At 41.1% G+C, this 14,837-nt stretch overlaps 1 protein-coding gene across 2 annotated transcripts in view; it reads left to right on the forward strand.

Moving 5' to 3' along the window:
* Positions 1 to 12,609, forward strand: part of HDAC1 (histone deacetylase 1) — a 40,510-nt gene extending 27,901 nt beyond the window's left edge. For both annotated transcript variants that reach the window (XM_056556531.1, XM_056556532.1), the window contains exons 8-14: positions 3,628 to 3,736; positions 5,154 to 5,294; positions 6,553 to 6,661; positions 6,743 to 6,873; positions 7,132 to 7,275; positions 10,893 to 10,941; positions 11,052 to 12,609. In XM_056556531.1, the coding sequence (XP_056412506.1) occupies positions 3,628 to 3,736; positions 5,154 to 5,294; positions 6,553 to 6,661; positions 6,743 to 6,873; positions 7,132 to 7,275; positions 10,893 to 10,941; positions 11,052 to 11,079 (711 nt within the window). In that variant the 3' untranslated portion in view covers positions 11,080 to 12,609. The remainder of the gene's footprint in view (positions 1 to 3,627; positions 3,737 to 5,153; positions 5,295 to 6,552; positions 6,662 to 6,742; positions 6,874 to 7,131; positions 7,276 to 10,892; positions 10,942 to 11,051) is intronic.
* Positions 12,610 to 14,837: the final 2,228 nt, after the last annotated feature.

Consider the following 14,837-nt stretch of genomic DNA (forward strand, 5'->3'; position numbering starts at 1 on the left):
ATGTATGGTATTAACCCTTTAGAAGCGGCGGTCAAAGCTGGCTGCTCAGTCGGACTGTTCGGGACCGCCGCGGTGAAATCGCGGCGTCCCGAACAGCTGACCGGACACCGGGTCCGATCGGCGAATGACTGCTCCGTGCAGGAGCAGTCAAGCGCCGATAACACTGATCACAGGCGTGTTAATACACGCCTGTGATCTGTGTAGAAGATCAGTGTGTGCAGTGTTATAGGTCCCTATGGGACCTATAACACTGTAAAAAAAAAGTGTTAATAAAGGTCATTTAACCCCTTCCCTAATAAAAGTTTGAATCGCCCCCCTTTTCCCATAAAAAAAATAAGTGTAAAAAAATAAATAAATAAATATATATATATATATATATATATATATATATATATAATATATGTGGTATCGCCGCGTGCGTAAATGTCCGAACTATAAAAATATATCATTAATCCGCACGGTCAATGGCGTGCAAAAAAAATTCAAAGTCCAAAAAAGCTTATTTTGGTCACTTTTTATACCATTAAAAAATGAATAAAAAGTGATCAAAAAGTCTGATCAAAACAAAAATCATACCGATAAAAAAATTCAGATCACGGCGCAAAAAATGAGTCCTCATACCGCCTTGTACGTGGAAAAATAAAAAAGTTATAGGGGTCAGAAGAGGACATTTTTAAACGTATAAATTTTCCTGCATGCAGTTATGATTTTTTTCCAGAAGTGCGACAAAATCAAACCTATATAAGTAGGGTATCATTTTAACCGTATGGACCTACAGAATAATAAGGCATAATTTTTACCGAAATATGCACTGCGTAGAAACGGAAGCCCCCAAAAGTTACTAAATGGCGTTTTTTCTTCGATTTTGTCGCACAATGATTTTTTTTTTCCGTTTCGCCGTGCATTTTTGGGTAAAATTACTAATGTCACTGCAAAGTAGAACTGGCGACGCAAAAAATAAGCCATAATATGGATTTTTAGGTGGAAAATTGAAAGGGTTATGATTTTTAAAAGGTAAGGAGGAAAAAACGAAAGTGGAAAAACCCTGAGTCCTTAAGGGGTTAAGCAGATTTTAATGCTTAATCTGTCGATGCAGTCAACTATGCGGAGACCTTTATTAGACCAGCAGGAGAACGCCAAAGCAACCATTCCAGGGGGAAATTTAGGGTTATGTAGAACCTGGGCCACTGGAGTATGGGGCTGATTGTAGAGGGAAGCGACCCTGGAGGCCATCCCATAAAGCTAGCGATAGTGAGAGGACAGGAGAGAGAATCGGAGGCCTCTCTTTAGCAGGGAGCTATTGTAAAAGTGACAACGGGACATGAGGAGAGGCTAATTCTTCTATAGCGACCCATTGGGGGCAGGAATGCCCAGCATGAATTTGTGCTAGCTGACTTAGTCTAGCCACCTGGAAATATTTCCTAAGATTAGGGGCCCCCAAGGGGGCAGATAAAGCGTGATAAGTCCGATTGTAAATGCTCCAAAGCTTGGGCTGGGACAGTCACTGGGATGGAGCGAAAAGCATACAATAATCTAGCCAGTAAATTAATTTTAACGGAAGCTATCCTACCCAGCCACAACAAGGGGAAACTAGACGAAGTTCAGAGATCAGTCCTAGTCTCACAATACAAGGGGGATAATTGGCAGGATATAGGGAAGATATCAAAGGGGTTAGTTGAATACCTAAATAGGGCAAACTATGTTTATGCCATTAGAAATCGCACTTGGGTTCTAGGAGTTTGACAGTTCTGTCCTGTAAATTAATGTTGAGCTACCGATTTTGAAGAGTTCAACTCCAAACCCTATATCTCCGAAAACTGGTGTAAAAACACTGAACAGATTAGGGAGAGAGGTAAGGGGGGGGGAGGGAAGACATAACAAAAGGTAGTCAGCGAAAAGCGCCAATTTGTTCCCCCTGCTCCCGCCCCAACGCCTCTAATTTGAAGAGGAGTTAAGAATAACAGCCACAAGCGGCTCCATTGCTAGGGTGAATAGGACAGGAGATAGGGGACAGCCCTGTTTCGTACCCCTTCCAATCCGAAAGGCCTCTGATACATATGCCCTGACATTGACTTTAGCCCAGGGAGCGGCGTACAAAGTGGTAACAGGGTAAGGAAATCCGGGCCAAAGCCTCTATGTTCGAGTCAAAAAGGCCTTCCTTAGATAAAGCCGAAATCCTGAGCGGGAACAAGTTACCATCCCAGGAAGAATGTAAAAGAGAGACTAAGTCTATAATCCTATGAGTTTGATCAGGCACCTGTCTGCCCGGAATGAAGCCCACCTGGTCTGGATTTACATAAGATGCAATGAACATATTCCAACACATGGCCATAATTTTAGTCAGTAGCTTCATATCATTATTAAAGACATCGGGCGTTATTGCATACGCCTTAGGAATCGCCTTAATAGCAATGTAATATCCCTGACTTATAGCATTAATGAGATTGGTTAGATGAGGGAGAAGAACATGGACACATTTTTTGTAATAAAGCACACCAAATCCATCTGGGCCAGGGGTGCTGGATGACTCAGAAGTCTTGATTGCCAGAGACCTCCTCTGAAGTAATCAGCTTGTCCATTACATCGCTATGATCTGGAGAAAGAGGAGGTACATTTGCGGAAGAAAGGAAGGCAGATGCCGGATCTCTCTCTAAGGGGGAAGATGGGCTATATAGGGTTTGAAAATATTTAGCAAACTCCCCAACGACCAGTTTAGGATTTTGAGAGAATGTACCATCATGTAGGTGAAGCCAGGGAACTGCCCAAGGGATCGTCTAGGAACCAGATTCCAAGCCAAAAGGGTGCCTGGTTTATCACCTCGGGTCTCTACCAGACCATCGTAGAGATTTCTCTGCGTGTGCCGTAAGTGCCATGTTTAAATCTGCACGAGCATCTTCAACCTTGGCTCTGTGGTCATGCTTAGGAAAGCTTTGTCCAGCCCGGAGCTCAGCGCAAGTTTTCTCTTTGGTTTTCAGGGTGGAGAGATAAGCTTGTTTCAGTCGGGCACTCAGTTGCATCAATTTCCCCCTGATGGTAGCTTTATGAGCTGCCCACACTATAGACGGGGAAACCTCTGGGGTGGAGTTAGTGGAGAAATAGAATTTGAGCTCCTCAGTAAGTTCCTCTACCCTGGCAGGATCAGACAATATTCGTTTAGATGCCAACGAAACGTCTCTGGTTTAGTCCACCAGTTGCTGAGGCCTACACATGCAATATCGTGGTCAGACCACAAACAAGGGAGAATCTTCGCATAGGTGATCAGCGGCAGTGGAGAAAAATATGATCAATAAGAGAATAAGTATAGTGTGGGGGGGGGGGGGGGGGGGAGTAATAAGTGTAATCCCGTGTAGAAAGATTAAAATTCCTCCAAGCATCAATGAGATCATGAGCGAACAATAATTTAACAAGAAGGCCTTGGGAAGAAGGATCTGTCAATTTAGATCCCGGGGTAGACTTATCCATAACATGATCCAATGCCAGGTTCGAGTAACTTCCCATAATCAGAGAGCCCTCAACTTGAGGCAGGAGGGCAGCAAACATTTTTGAAAAATCATAGTTGGTTGTCATTGGGGCATGATGGGTACTCTTTATGCATCACGCATAACCATTTTTTTTCCTTTCTGCCAGGTAATGACTAAGGTTATGGAGATGTACCAGCCCAGCGCTGTAGTTCTGCAGTGTGGTGCAGACTCACTATCTGGTGACAGACTCGGCTGCTTTAATCTAACCATTAAAGGTGAGCACTAGATAAATTGTGTGCACTAATCTTTCTTTCAATAGGACATCCGACTTTTAGTAGAAAAAAACTTTTGATTATATTGTCCACATGTCAAGTTTTGATCGTGGTGGGTATCTCTTGAGACCCGATACAATGACTAGACAGGGAAATTTGCAGTGTTGGGCCAGTCACTTCCCAGGTGTGAATCAAGTTCAACCTTTTCTCTGTATAAGGCCATGTTCACATGACGGAAATTCTGCATGAATTTTCTGCATGGAATTCTGCATGAATTTATTGCCCATTAACACTAATGGTATTCCACAATGTCATTTACAAAGAATTTCTGCTGCGGAATGATAAATGCAGAAATTCTGCTTTCCTTGTCCAGAATTTTTTTTTTTCTCTGTGGAATTAGTACGGAATGCATGCAGATTCCGCACAAACTTTTACTGTGCTGGTAAAGTCTATCTTTTTACTGAGCTGTGGAATCCTACAGAATTTGTGGAAAATTCTGTACAGATTCCGCAAATGTAAAAAAAATTAAACTGCAGAATTCTGCAGAAAATCAATGCAAATTCAGAATTCATGCAGATCGGCGGAGCTTCTGTCTTGTGAACTCGGCCTGTCTCTATGCAGACTTGTACCGAAAGAAGCCCTGATGCTGCCGCTTGCTTTTGTGGCTTATAACTAGTGGTCACAAAGGGTCTCGGGACTGTGACCTGGTACGATCAAAACTTTTGACTTCTGTGAGTAACATGTTAAGTGATTTTGTTTTATGATATCAACTCTCCATGCGGACACACTGCAGACCGCGGGCGCCGGCAGGTGCTAGGACCTCTCGAGAATGAGCTGTCTCATAGATGGCAATGCATTCCGTGGACGTATTCATTCATTCTGCAGACACAGGATTTCCGGGAATTCCGTTGTATGCACAGCGCAGCAGAATCTCATTGAATTCAATAGGATGTTGCTGCTGCAAATTCCGCATGGAAATTCTGCTTTGTAACCATAGCCTTATTGGCAAAATCATTGAGCCATTGGTCATCGCATGTTGGTTTGGTTTCGGCTGCATGCTGTTATCTCAGCCTAAAATTTCTGTGGTTCTGATTAGACTAGTAGTAATTGAGGCTAGCTAGGGAAGAAACTATGCACGAGTATCTTTAGACCTATGGAAATATTTTTACCAATATTAAAATTCTAAAACTATTTTGTATCCCTTTTTAAATCATAGTGTCTTATTTTAGGCTGGGTTTACACACAATATTTTGGACCCAGCCTGAATCTGCTGTGTTTCTGTAAAATGTTGAAAAGTAGCATATATTCATTGTAGGTTCTATTCAGCTTAGACACTATTCGGTTTTATGAATGTTTTCAAATGTTAAGATCTTATCAAGTACTTGATGAACCCTGCTAATGAGTAAATGCTCATTTTTAGGACATGCAAAGTGTGTGGAGTTTATGAAGACTTTCAACCTTCCTTTGTTGATGCTGGGTGGTGGTGGCTACACAATTAGAAATGTGGCTCGCTGCTGGACCTACGAAACTGCTGTAGCACTAGACACGGAGATACCCAATGGTTTGTACAGTTATTTATTTTATTTTTTCCATTTGGATCATTGTTGTTCAGTTTACTCTTAAACTGGAACTATTCGGAGGAATCCCAATTATGAAACCAGCTGGAATCAGTCACCCTTAAAGGGGTACTCCCACCCTAGACATCTTATCCCCTATCCAAAGGATAGGGGATAAGATGTCTGATCGCGGGGGCGGAGTCCTGACGTCACGGGCTTCCGTTCCCGGAGTCGCGACTCAGACCCTCCAGCGGTTCCGGTGAAAAGAGGTGGGTGCCGCATGCAATAATGCAGGGGTCCCCAGTGGCGGGACCCCCGCAATCAGACATCTTATCCCCTATCCTTTGGATAGGGGATAAGATGTCTAGGGTGGGAGTACCCCTTTAAAGAAAGTAAAATACTGGTGCTGGTCCTACAGTGAAGCTGTTTGGGACCACCACAATGCGATTGCGGGGTCCCGATAAGCGGACTTGACAATGAATCCCTACTTGCCTCTGTGCTATCCGATCTTTATTTGGCAGGCCCAAGAAGCAGAACGCTGATAACACGGATTTAAACATTAACAAGCTCACAATTGCAGATAAAAAGTAAAATAAATTAATCCTTTTCCCCTGTCCCATTTTTCAAATAAAATAATGTGAACAAAAATAAATATATTGTAGATGTTTTTCCCCTGTATATTTTGTGGTAATATGAATGTCATTTACAAAGTAAAATTGGTCCTGCAAAAATTCCTCATATCGCGTGATAGACTTTAATTCAGAATCGACCGCTGATCCCTTACTCAGTGCTTGAATGTAATGGTAAATGGATATAAACTGTGACAGCAGAAGTACAGTTTCTACATTCTGTTAACACATTTGTAGTAGACATATTAGTTTGGCCTTTATTTCTGAGTCTTCCTTTAGGGTAGGGTCACACGCACACTGCATCCGTAGTGTATTTCACTCTGCAAATCTGCTACTAGCAAACACATCGCGCATCCACAGTGGGAAATACTGTGGATTTTTGTAACCCTAGGTACAGTATCCTAAGCATATTTGATGCAGGATTTGAAGCTGCAGGTTCGAATGTTAACTGAGACTGAACACTGCATTAAATCTGGAGCTTCAAATATGCGCAGGATACTGTACATGTGAATAAACCCTTAATAAAGTTGTATAAAGAACTTAATGATACATTTTAAAACTTGTCATTAGTAAAAAAAAAATTCCATTACATTCATTACATGTGTAACTTGTTGCCTTTCTTTTTAATTTTCAGAGCTTCCTTACAATGACTATTTTGAATACTTTGGCCCTGACTTCAAACTTCACATTAGTCCTTCCAATATGACAAACCAAAATACAAACGAATATCTGGAAAAGATCAAGTGAGTAACTTTCTTATAAAAGTAAAGCTTTTTTTGGGAGTAGTTAAAGTAAATGATCTGGTTTTCATGACTTGATTTCAGGCAGCGACTTTTTGAGAACCTGCGAATGCTTCCACATGCACCTGGAGTCCAAATTCAGCCCATCCCTGAGGATTCTGTTCAGGATGATAGTGGTGATGAAGATGAAGATGATCCAGACAAACGGATTTCTAGTAAGTAATAAAACCCCACCTCTATAGGACCCATTCACATCACATTTCAGTGCTGTTGAAATATATTCAAAAAGGTATTTGACAGTGCAACATATCCATTGCATGCCCTTTCACTTCAATACACTGATGGTGACTATATTAGGGCTATTTCATATACTTCTTGAGGTATTCTGACTTATACCTCCGACAAAACGCTGCAGTGTAAAGTGGGGCCTTAGTGTCACATCATCTACATGTCTAATTGTGACTCTCTTACAGTTCGATCCTCAGACAAGAGAATTGCATGTGATGAGGAGTTTTCAGATTCAGAAGATGAAGGGGAAGGAGGCCGCAGGAATGTTGCAAATTTTAAAAAGGCAAAACGTGCCAAAACAGAGGATGAAAAAGATGAAGATAAGAAAGGTAAAGTCTCAAACAGTGTTTATTATTTAGCCAACAATATGGAAGGTTTCTAGTTGATTCCTAATTGGATAAACATCCTTATAGTGCTGACAAATCCCTACCATTGCCATAAATGTTATTCTAACACAGTTGCAGTTGATGCATAACACATGTTACCTGTTAAAAATAAAGAACCTTCATTAAATGGGTTTTCTGTTTTTAGGTTAAGCTTAACCCCTTTAGGATGCAGGGTGTACAGGTTTGCCCTTGCGCCATGGTACTTAAGCACCAAGGCCATACCTGTACGCCCTGGTCCCGTTACTGGGGTTTGCAGCATGCTCACAAGTTGAGCACACTTCATACCCTTCATATGATTGGGCCAATGCCTTGCATTAACCCTTTAGATGCAGTCTAAAATGCGGGGTTAACGTTGGCAGTTAGCTCAGGGCAGCTGATCAGTACATTCGCAGCAAAATCATGGGTCCCGATCAGCTAAGTGGACAGCAGAAAGGGAAGCCCCTAAAAGTTCATTGTTTTTAGAATGGAAGGAGGAAAAAACAAAATTGGGCTTGGTTCTTAACCCCTTACGGACCAAGACAATTAGGCCTGTACGCCCCCTTAAAGACCAGGCCTGTTTTTTTTCCAAATTGGGGAGGTCTGACTTTATTAGAGAATAACCCCTAACGTTTTGCCACTCACAATAATCCTGACATTTTTTTTATTTGTTACAAGTTGTCCTTCATGTACATAGTAAAAGTAAGCTGATATCATTTGTAGTATTTTTATTTTTTTTTTACAATGCAAAAAACCGTGAGAATTTTTTTTTTTATATTTTAACACTATTAGGTTGCATATTTATACTTTCTGAACAAATAGTTTGAGACATATATATGTGTGTGTGTGTGTATATATATATATATATATATATCTCTATATATATCTCTATATATATATATATATATCTCTATATATATCTCTATATATATATATATATATCTCTATATATATCTCTATCTCTCTCTATCTCTCTCTATCTCTCTCTATCTCTCTCTATCTCTCTCTATCTCTCTCTATCTCTCTCTCTCTCTCTATCTCTCTCTATCTCTCTCTCTCTCTCTCTCTCTCTCTCTCTCTCTCTCTCTCTCTCTCTCTCTCTCTCTCTCTCTCTCTCTCTCTCTCTCTCTCTCTATATCTTTCTCTATATATCTATATATCTTTCTCTATATATCTATATATCTTTCTCTATATATCTATATATCTTTCTCTATATATCTATATATCTTTCTCTATCCTGAGCTGACAATAGTATCTAGTCTGAATCTAGCCATCCTGGACTGCAGACTGTTTTTATTGCGTACCTAGCACAGTTCTGGAATAAAAAGATTCAGCGCCACACACAGGTTTTCACTTTTTCTCAATTTACTTTTAGTGAATATTTTCACAGAATCCACAATTCCGTATGCAAATTTTTTTTTTTTACTATTAAAGAACATCTCCCAAGGTGCACCTTCTCAGACACGCTAGACACTCCTCATACTGCTGGGGATTTTCAGCCCATGACCGGGCCTCCTCCTGCTGAAGATCCTTCCACGAAGGGGAACCGCTATGGAGCTTGCGTCAACACTTATGATGATTCGGTGGACACGCCTCCTTTTAAAAGTATTCCTTACAGTGCTCCAATCACCACATTACATAGGAAAAATATTATTGCGAGAACTCATTTCTTGTAATGAGAATAACGATATTAAAGTCCTAAAATAGTTAAAAACAGAGACTATGTTCTATACATATATCTATGAACAGTATAAAGATGTTTTCTCACAAGTATACTCCAAAATTACAAGATTAATTTGAGAGTTCAGAGTTTCGATCCAGTAGACCTCACGCTGTAACAATCTTCTCTTAACCTCTTCCTCAGTGGATCCTTGTACCTCTTCTATAATCATCCAGTGCAATTCACTCACTCTGTCCCTGTTCGGCAAAATGTCTGGCAACTCCCGTTTCTCCATACTTATTGGTCTCTTAAATTTTTTTTCATAAGTCTTAGCAAGTGCATGCCAGATTACACAGCGATATTCGTTAATCCGGAATTTCACACTTCACATGGTCTGACCTTCAAAGATCCTCCCGCAGGGACATTTAAGCAGGTAAACTACCTGTTTCGTTTCACAACTCTACCAACCTCTGACAGGAAACTTAGTTCCATACAACTGGTTTACAATATTTTAATGATACTAGAACAGTTAGAGCAAGATAGGCAGGGAAACGTACCTTTTGCCGAACAGGGACATAGAGTGAATGAATTGCACTGGATGATTATAGAAGAGGTACAAGGATCCACGGGGGAAGAGGTTACAGCGAGAAGATTGTTACAACGTGAAGTCTATGGATCAAAATGCTGAACTCTCTTAACCCAAATGGTTTAAATGAATCTTGTAATTTTGGAGTATACTTTTAAGAAAACATCTTTATACTGTTCCTATATATATATATATGTATAGAACATAGTTTCTGTTTTAGGATTTTAATATCGTTATTCTCATTCCTAGAAATTGCGATAACATTTCTTGCGATATTTTTCCTATGTAATGTGGTGATGGGAGTAGGACTGGGCGGTATGACCAAATGGTTGTATCACAATATTTTTGTAACTTTTGGCGGTACCATGGTATATAGCGGTATTTCCTCCAGCTAGCCTCCCCCCACCCCCAAATTATCAGCCCATCGCTGCGCTGTCCCCAACGAGGTACTACTCACATGTCACCCGCAAGTGCTGCCCTCCTCGTCCTACTGTTTGTTGCGGCCGCCGGCGCTAACACTCTATACTTTACGGTATCCTTATACTGTATCCCTATGCCCGGCTGCAAAAGGTAAACAAAATAAACCAACGCATGTTCCGACGGCGGCCTTACACTGGGGACGGGAACGTCGGGCAGCCGTCAGCCTATCACCAGCCGCAGCGATGTTCCGCCTCGGCCGGTGATAGGCTGAGCCCACTGTCATGTAAGAAGCTGGCATCTTATAAGACAGTGGGCTCAGCCTATCACCGGCCGAGGCGGAACATCGCTGCCGCCGGTGATAGGCTGACGGCTGTGCGATGTTCCTGTCCCCAGGAAGCAGATGAGGCTGGTACCGGTATTCTGTATGAACCGGTATACCGCCCAGCCCAAGATGGGAGCACTGTAAGGAATACTTGTAAAGGGAGGCGTGTTGACGCAAGCTCCATAGCTGTTCCCCTTCGTGGAAGGATCTAAAGCAGGAGGAGGCCTGGTCATGGGCTGAAAATCCCCAGCAATATGAGGAGTGTCTAGCGTGTACGAGAAGGTGCACCTTGGGTGATGTTCTTTAATTGTAACATTTTTTGCATATGGAATTGTGGATTCTGTGAAAATATTCACTAAAGCAAGTTGAGAAAAAGTGAAAACTTTTGTGTGTTGGGTTGAATCATATTATTGCATGCCTATTAAGTGAGTAAGGAGCCCTCACAAGGGACGCACGACACTAACCCAGGTGTGAATAGGTGGCTTTCTTTCTTTGATCCTAGCACAGCTCTGTACATCTGGTAGTGGCTGTACCTGTTATTGCAGCTGCTCCATGTTTGTGTTTTACTAGCATGATGACGGTTAACTCTTTTGCAGATGTTAAAGAGGAGGACAAGCTAAAAGATGACAAGTCAGAAGCTAAACGGTAGGAGTCATGTGTTTAATGTTTTATCTAATATTGTTTGTATTTTCACTTTTTTTTGCTACCCAACACTTATGTTAATGCTGACTTATGCTCCTTCAATGTATCCACAGGGTAAAAGAAGAGACCAAAACAGCCTGATCCTGACTGGTAAAAAGCAACATGTGAAGATCATGAAATCCTTGCGGTCTTTAACTTTTTATATATGCCTTGTACAGTGACTATTGCAACATCAACCCATGTGGACTAAATTATTACTGTCCCTCTGATTGGGGGAGGAGGGAATCAAGCCAGACGGAGCCTTCCTTATTGATTCATCATGTGTTTTGCAGGCATTAAATCCTGTGTCCTCTGTTGGGTGGTGACTCGGTTCCTTGCTCTCTTCATGCAAGAATCCTGATGAACCCCTTTAAATTTTTACCCTGTGTTTTAAAGTATTACTTATAGTACATCTGTGCTATATTCAACGTCTGCATCACAGTGTTGGCTCTCGAATGCTGAGGATGCTGTGTTCTTACACATTGGTTGAGCATGTACACCTCATGATCAGGATCCACAAGGAAAGAGAAAGGGATAACCCAGTCTTCCAGTTCAGGCTTATAATGTCTTGGGAAAGGGATATGCAAGTCTCCTTTTCCGTAACTCTTCAGGGATTCCCTGTTGGGGTAATGCTGCTACATCATCCCATTTTAATGTTTTTGAAGCCAACATTTTTGAAAAGATGGGGAAGCCTGGTCAGCAGTTACCTGTTACCTCAAAGGGGTTGCTTTTTGGGTTTCTACATATATTCGTACTGTGGGACTTGAGGTATATAAGGATGGAGTTCAGGGGGTTTATATGTCATTTTTTGTGACTGGGTTTTTCGTTTTAATATTTTCCTTTTTTATGGTTACGTTGTGGAGAAACTTTGTAATAAAACATTATACCACAGACCAGTGTGCTCATATATCCCTTTTTCCAAATATGCCTTCAAAGAAAAGTATTATATTCTGCAGGTTATTCCATAGGTTATATTTTAAACCTACTTGTAGCAACATGAATAATTTCTCTAATTAGTTACACTATAGATGCTGCTTAGAATTTTCTATAGTCTCTTTGCTGGTCTTAAGTGTACATCCCCTCAGGAAAGTCACAAGATGTAAAGATATGCTGAATAGAGGTCACATGAGTTGATTTTACATTAAGTGAAAAATTTCCGAAGAAAATTCTCGAAATACCCAGTTGAAATGGAAGCATACTTGACATATTTGTAAGTTAATGTTTCTACAGTATCATGACATGCTGTATTATAGAAGTTTGTAAAGTGCCTTGTGTTTAAAGTTGGTTTCTTGACTTAGTACCAGCCATTTAGCAGGCTTAATGTTTTGGTGGAAGTCGTTCCACAGGCATTGCCGTCTATAGGGACAGCAATGTGTGCGTGATCCAAGTGCCAACTAATTCAGTTGGAGTTGGCCTTGCTCGATAGCTTTGGACGTAAGTTTTCCGGAGCTTCTCAGTCATCCCATCCTCCTTCATCACTGCCTTGCCTGATGTACAGTGCTTGGATCCACCAGCAACTTAATATCTATAGGCCATAGATATACAAATGTATTGGCCTGGCTGCGTGTTGCCTAGTAATTTGGTTTCCCTGCAGTTACTCAATAAACAAGACTCCTGACAAATCTTCAGCCACCTTACTTGTTGTCATATTACTAAAACGGCGTACACACTGTGTATATGTACTTTTTATACATACTTAAAAAAAGATAAAATGGCTATTACGAACAGATTATGCTGTATGCCATACAGCAAAATGTTTCCAATTGACTTGCATTGCAACGTATCATTATGTTTTTATTTATTTTGCAGGACACTAACTAGACCTCTATGCCATTCTGTACAGCAAAAAAAAAAATTTACAGAAACCAGTGAAACCCAAAACTTGATGTGAACCCAGTCCTTACTTAGGGCATGTTTGGTGCCTCTATAAAATGATTGTGAACAATAATTATAGAGTATAATGAAAGAACTTCCTACCCCAGTATACTAGGTGTATCAGAAATATCTAGAGATGAGTGACGTTAGTGATTCCATTTGGCATGAACTTCTCGGCAGTTGATGACTTATCCTGCATAAATTAGTTCAGCTTTCAGGTGCTCTGGTGGGCTGGAAAAGGTGGATACAGTCCTAGGAGAGAGTCCTGTACACAGTGGGGGAGATTTATAAAAACTTGTGCAGAGGAAAAGTTGTCCAGTTGCCCATAGCAACCAATCAGCTTGCTTGTTTAATTTTTCACAGGCCTTCCTAAAAATGAAAGCGAGCTGATTGGTTGCTATGGGCAACTGGGCAAGCTTTCCTCTGCACAGGTTTTGATAAATCTCCCCCAATGGGTACAAAATTTGACCTATTGCCCAGACATGTCAAAAGTTTTGATTGCACAAGGTCTCCTGAGACCTGCTGTGACTGCTAGTTATAAACTGGGAATGTAAGTGACAGCCCACTTCTTGACTCCCCAGCTTATAACTAGAGGTAGTTACTTTGCTGGCTTATAACTAATGGTCGTTACTTCCCCGGCTTATAACTAGAGGTTGTAGCAGGTCTCGGTAGTGAGACCTAGTGCATCAAAACTTGTGACATGTCTGGGCAATAGGTCAAACGTTGTTTGTTTTTCATTTTTTTTTTTTTTTTCTTTAGTTTTTTTAAATAAAAGTAACCCTTTTAGGTATGAAAAGAAGGCTGTCACAACATGATTTCATTAGAATAAATGGAGCTGCCAACTTCATTTATTGCTTTGCCATGAACAATATGTGTAGGGAAGTCTAAATTCTTTCCACTCATGTTTAAAATCAGCTGTAGGCTTTTTTATTTACAGCTTAAATTTGTGGGATTTGTGTTAAAGTACAATACATTGATTGTGACTGGGGTTTGAGTGCCCATCCCAATAGAGTTGAGCGAACTTACAGTAGATTGGTTCGTAATGAACCTTGCGGCTCGGCTGTTGATGGCTTTTAAGTCTGCATAAATTAGTTCAGCTTTCAAAGTGCTTTGGTGGCCTGGAAAAGGCCCGGGTGACAGTCTTGGGTTTCCTAGGATTGTATCAATGTTTTCCAGGCAACCAGAGCACTTGGAAAGCTGAATTTATGCAGGCTAAAGTCGTCAACAGCTGACTTAAGATCGCTCAACTCTAATATTCATTTAGGAATGAGTGTTTACATCTAACACATACATTTTATACTATTGAAAGGGATAAAAAAAAAACCTATATTCTAAATGGATGCTGCTGTATGCCATGAAGCAGAATCAGTTTTCCATTATCTTGCATTAAAGGGGTACTCCCACCCTAGACATCTTATCCCCTATCCAAAGGCAGGACCCCCGCATTATTGCATGCGGCACCCACCGGTGTTCTCACCGGAACCGCTGAAGGGTCTGAGTCGCGACTCCGGGAACGGAAGTCCGTGATGTCAGGACTCTGCCCCTGCGTGACGACCGTCCCATAGACTTGCATTGAGGGGACGGGCGTGACTTCACATGGGGGCAGAGTCCTGACGTCACGGACTTCCGTTCCCAGAGTAGCGACTCTGACCCTCCAGCAGTTCCGGTGAGAGCACAGGTGGGTGCCGCATGCAATAATGCAGGGGTCCCCAGCGGCGGGACCCCCGTGATCAGACATCTTATTCCCTATCCTTTGGATAGGGGATAAGATGTCTAGGGTGGGAGTACCCCTTTTAAACAAAACTACACTATCATATGTATAAATTGACTGCTTTTGTATACAGAAAAATGAAAGTGTGACTTTAGCCAAATTACCTAGAATTGGTGAATAAGATCTTTTCATGACACTGTACATCAAATTTATGAATAATACATAATTTTATTTTTTTCAAACTGGTTAGAAATTGCAGCACTGAACTCTGCCT

Source organism: Hyla sarda, chromosome 2, assembly GCF_029499605.1.
Source record: "Hyla sarda isolate aHylSar1 chromosome 2, aHylSar1.hap1, whole genome shotgun sequence".
Taxonomy (NCBI): Eukaryota; Metazoa; Chordata; class Amphibia; order Anura; family Hylidae; genus Hyla; species Hyla sarda.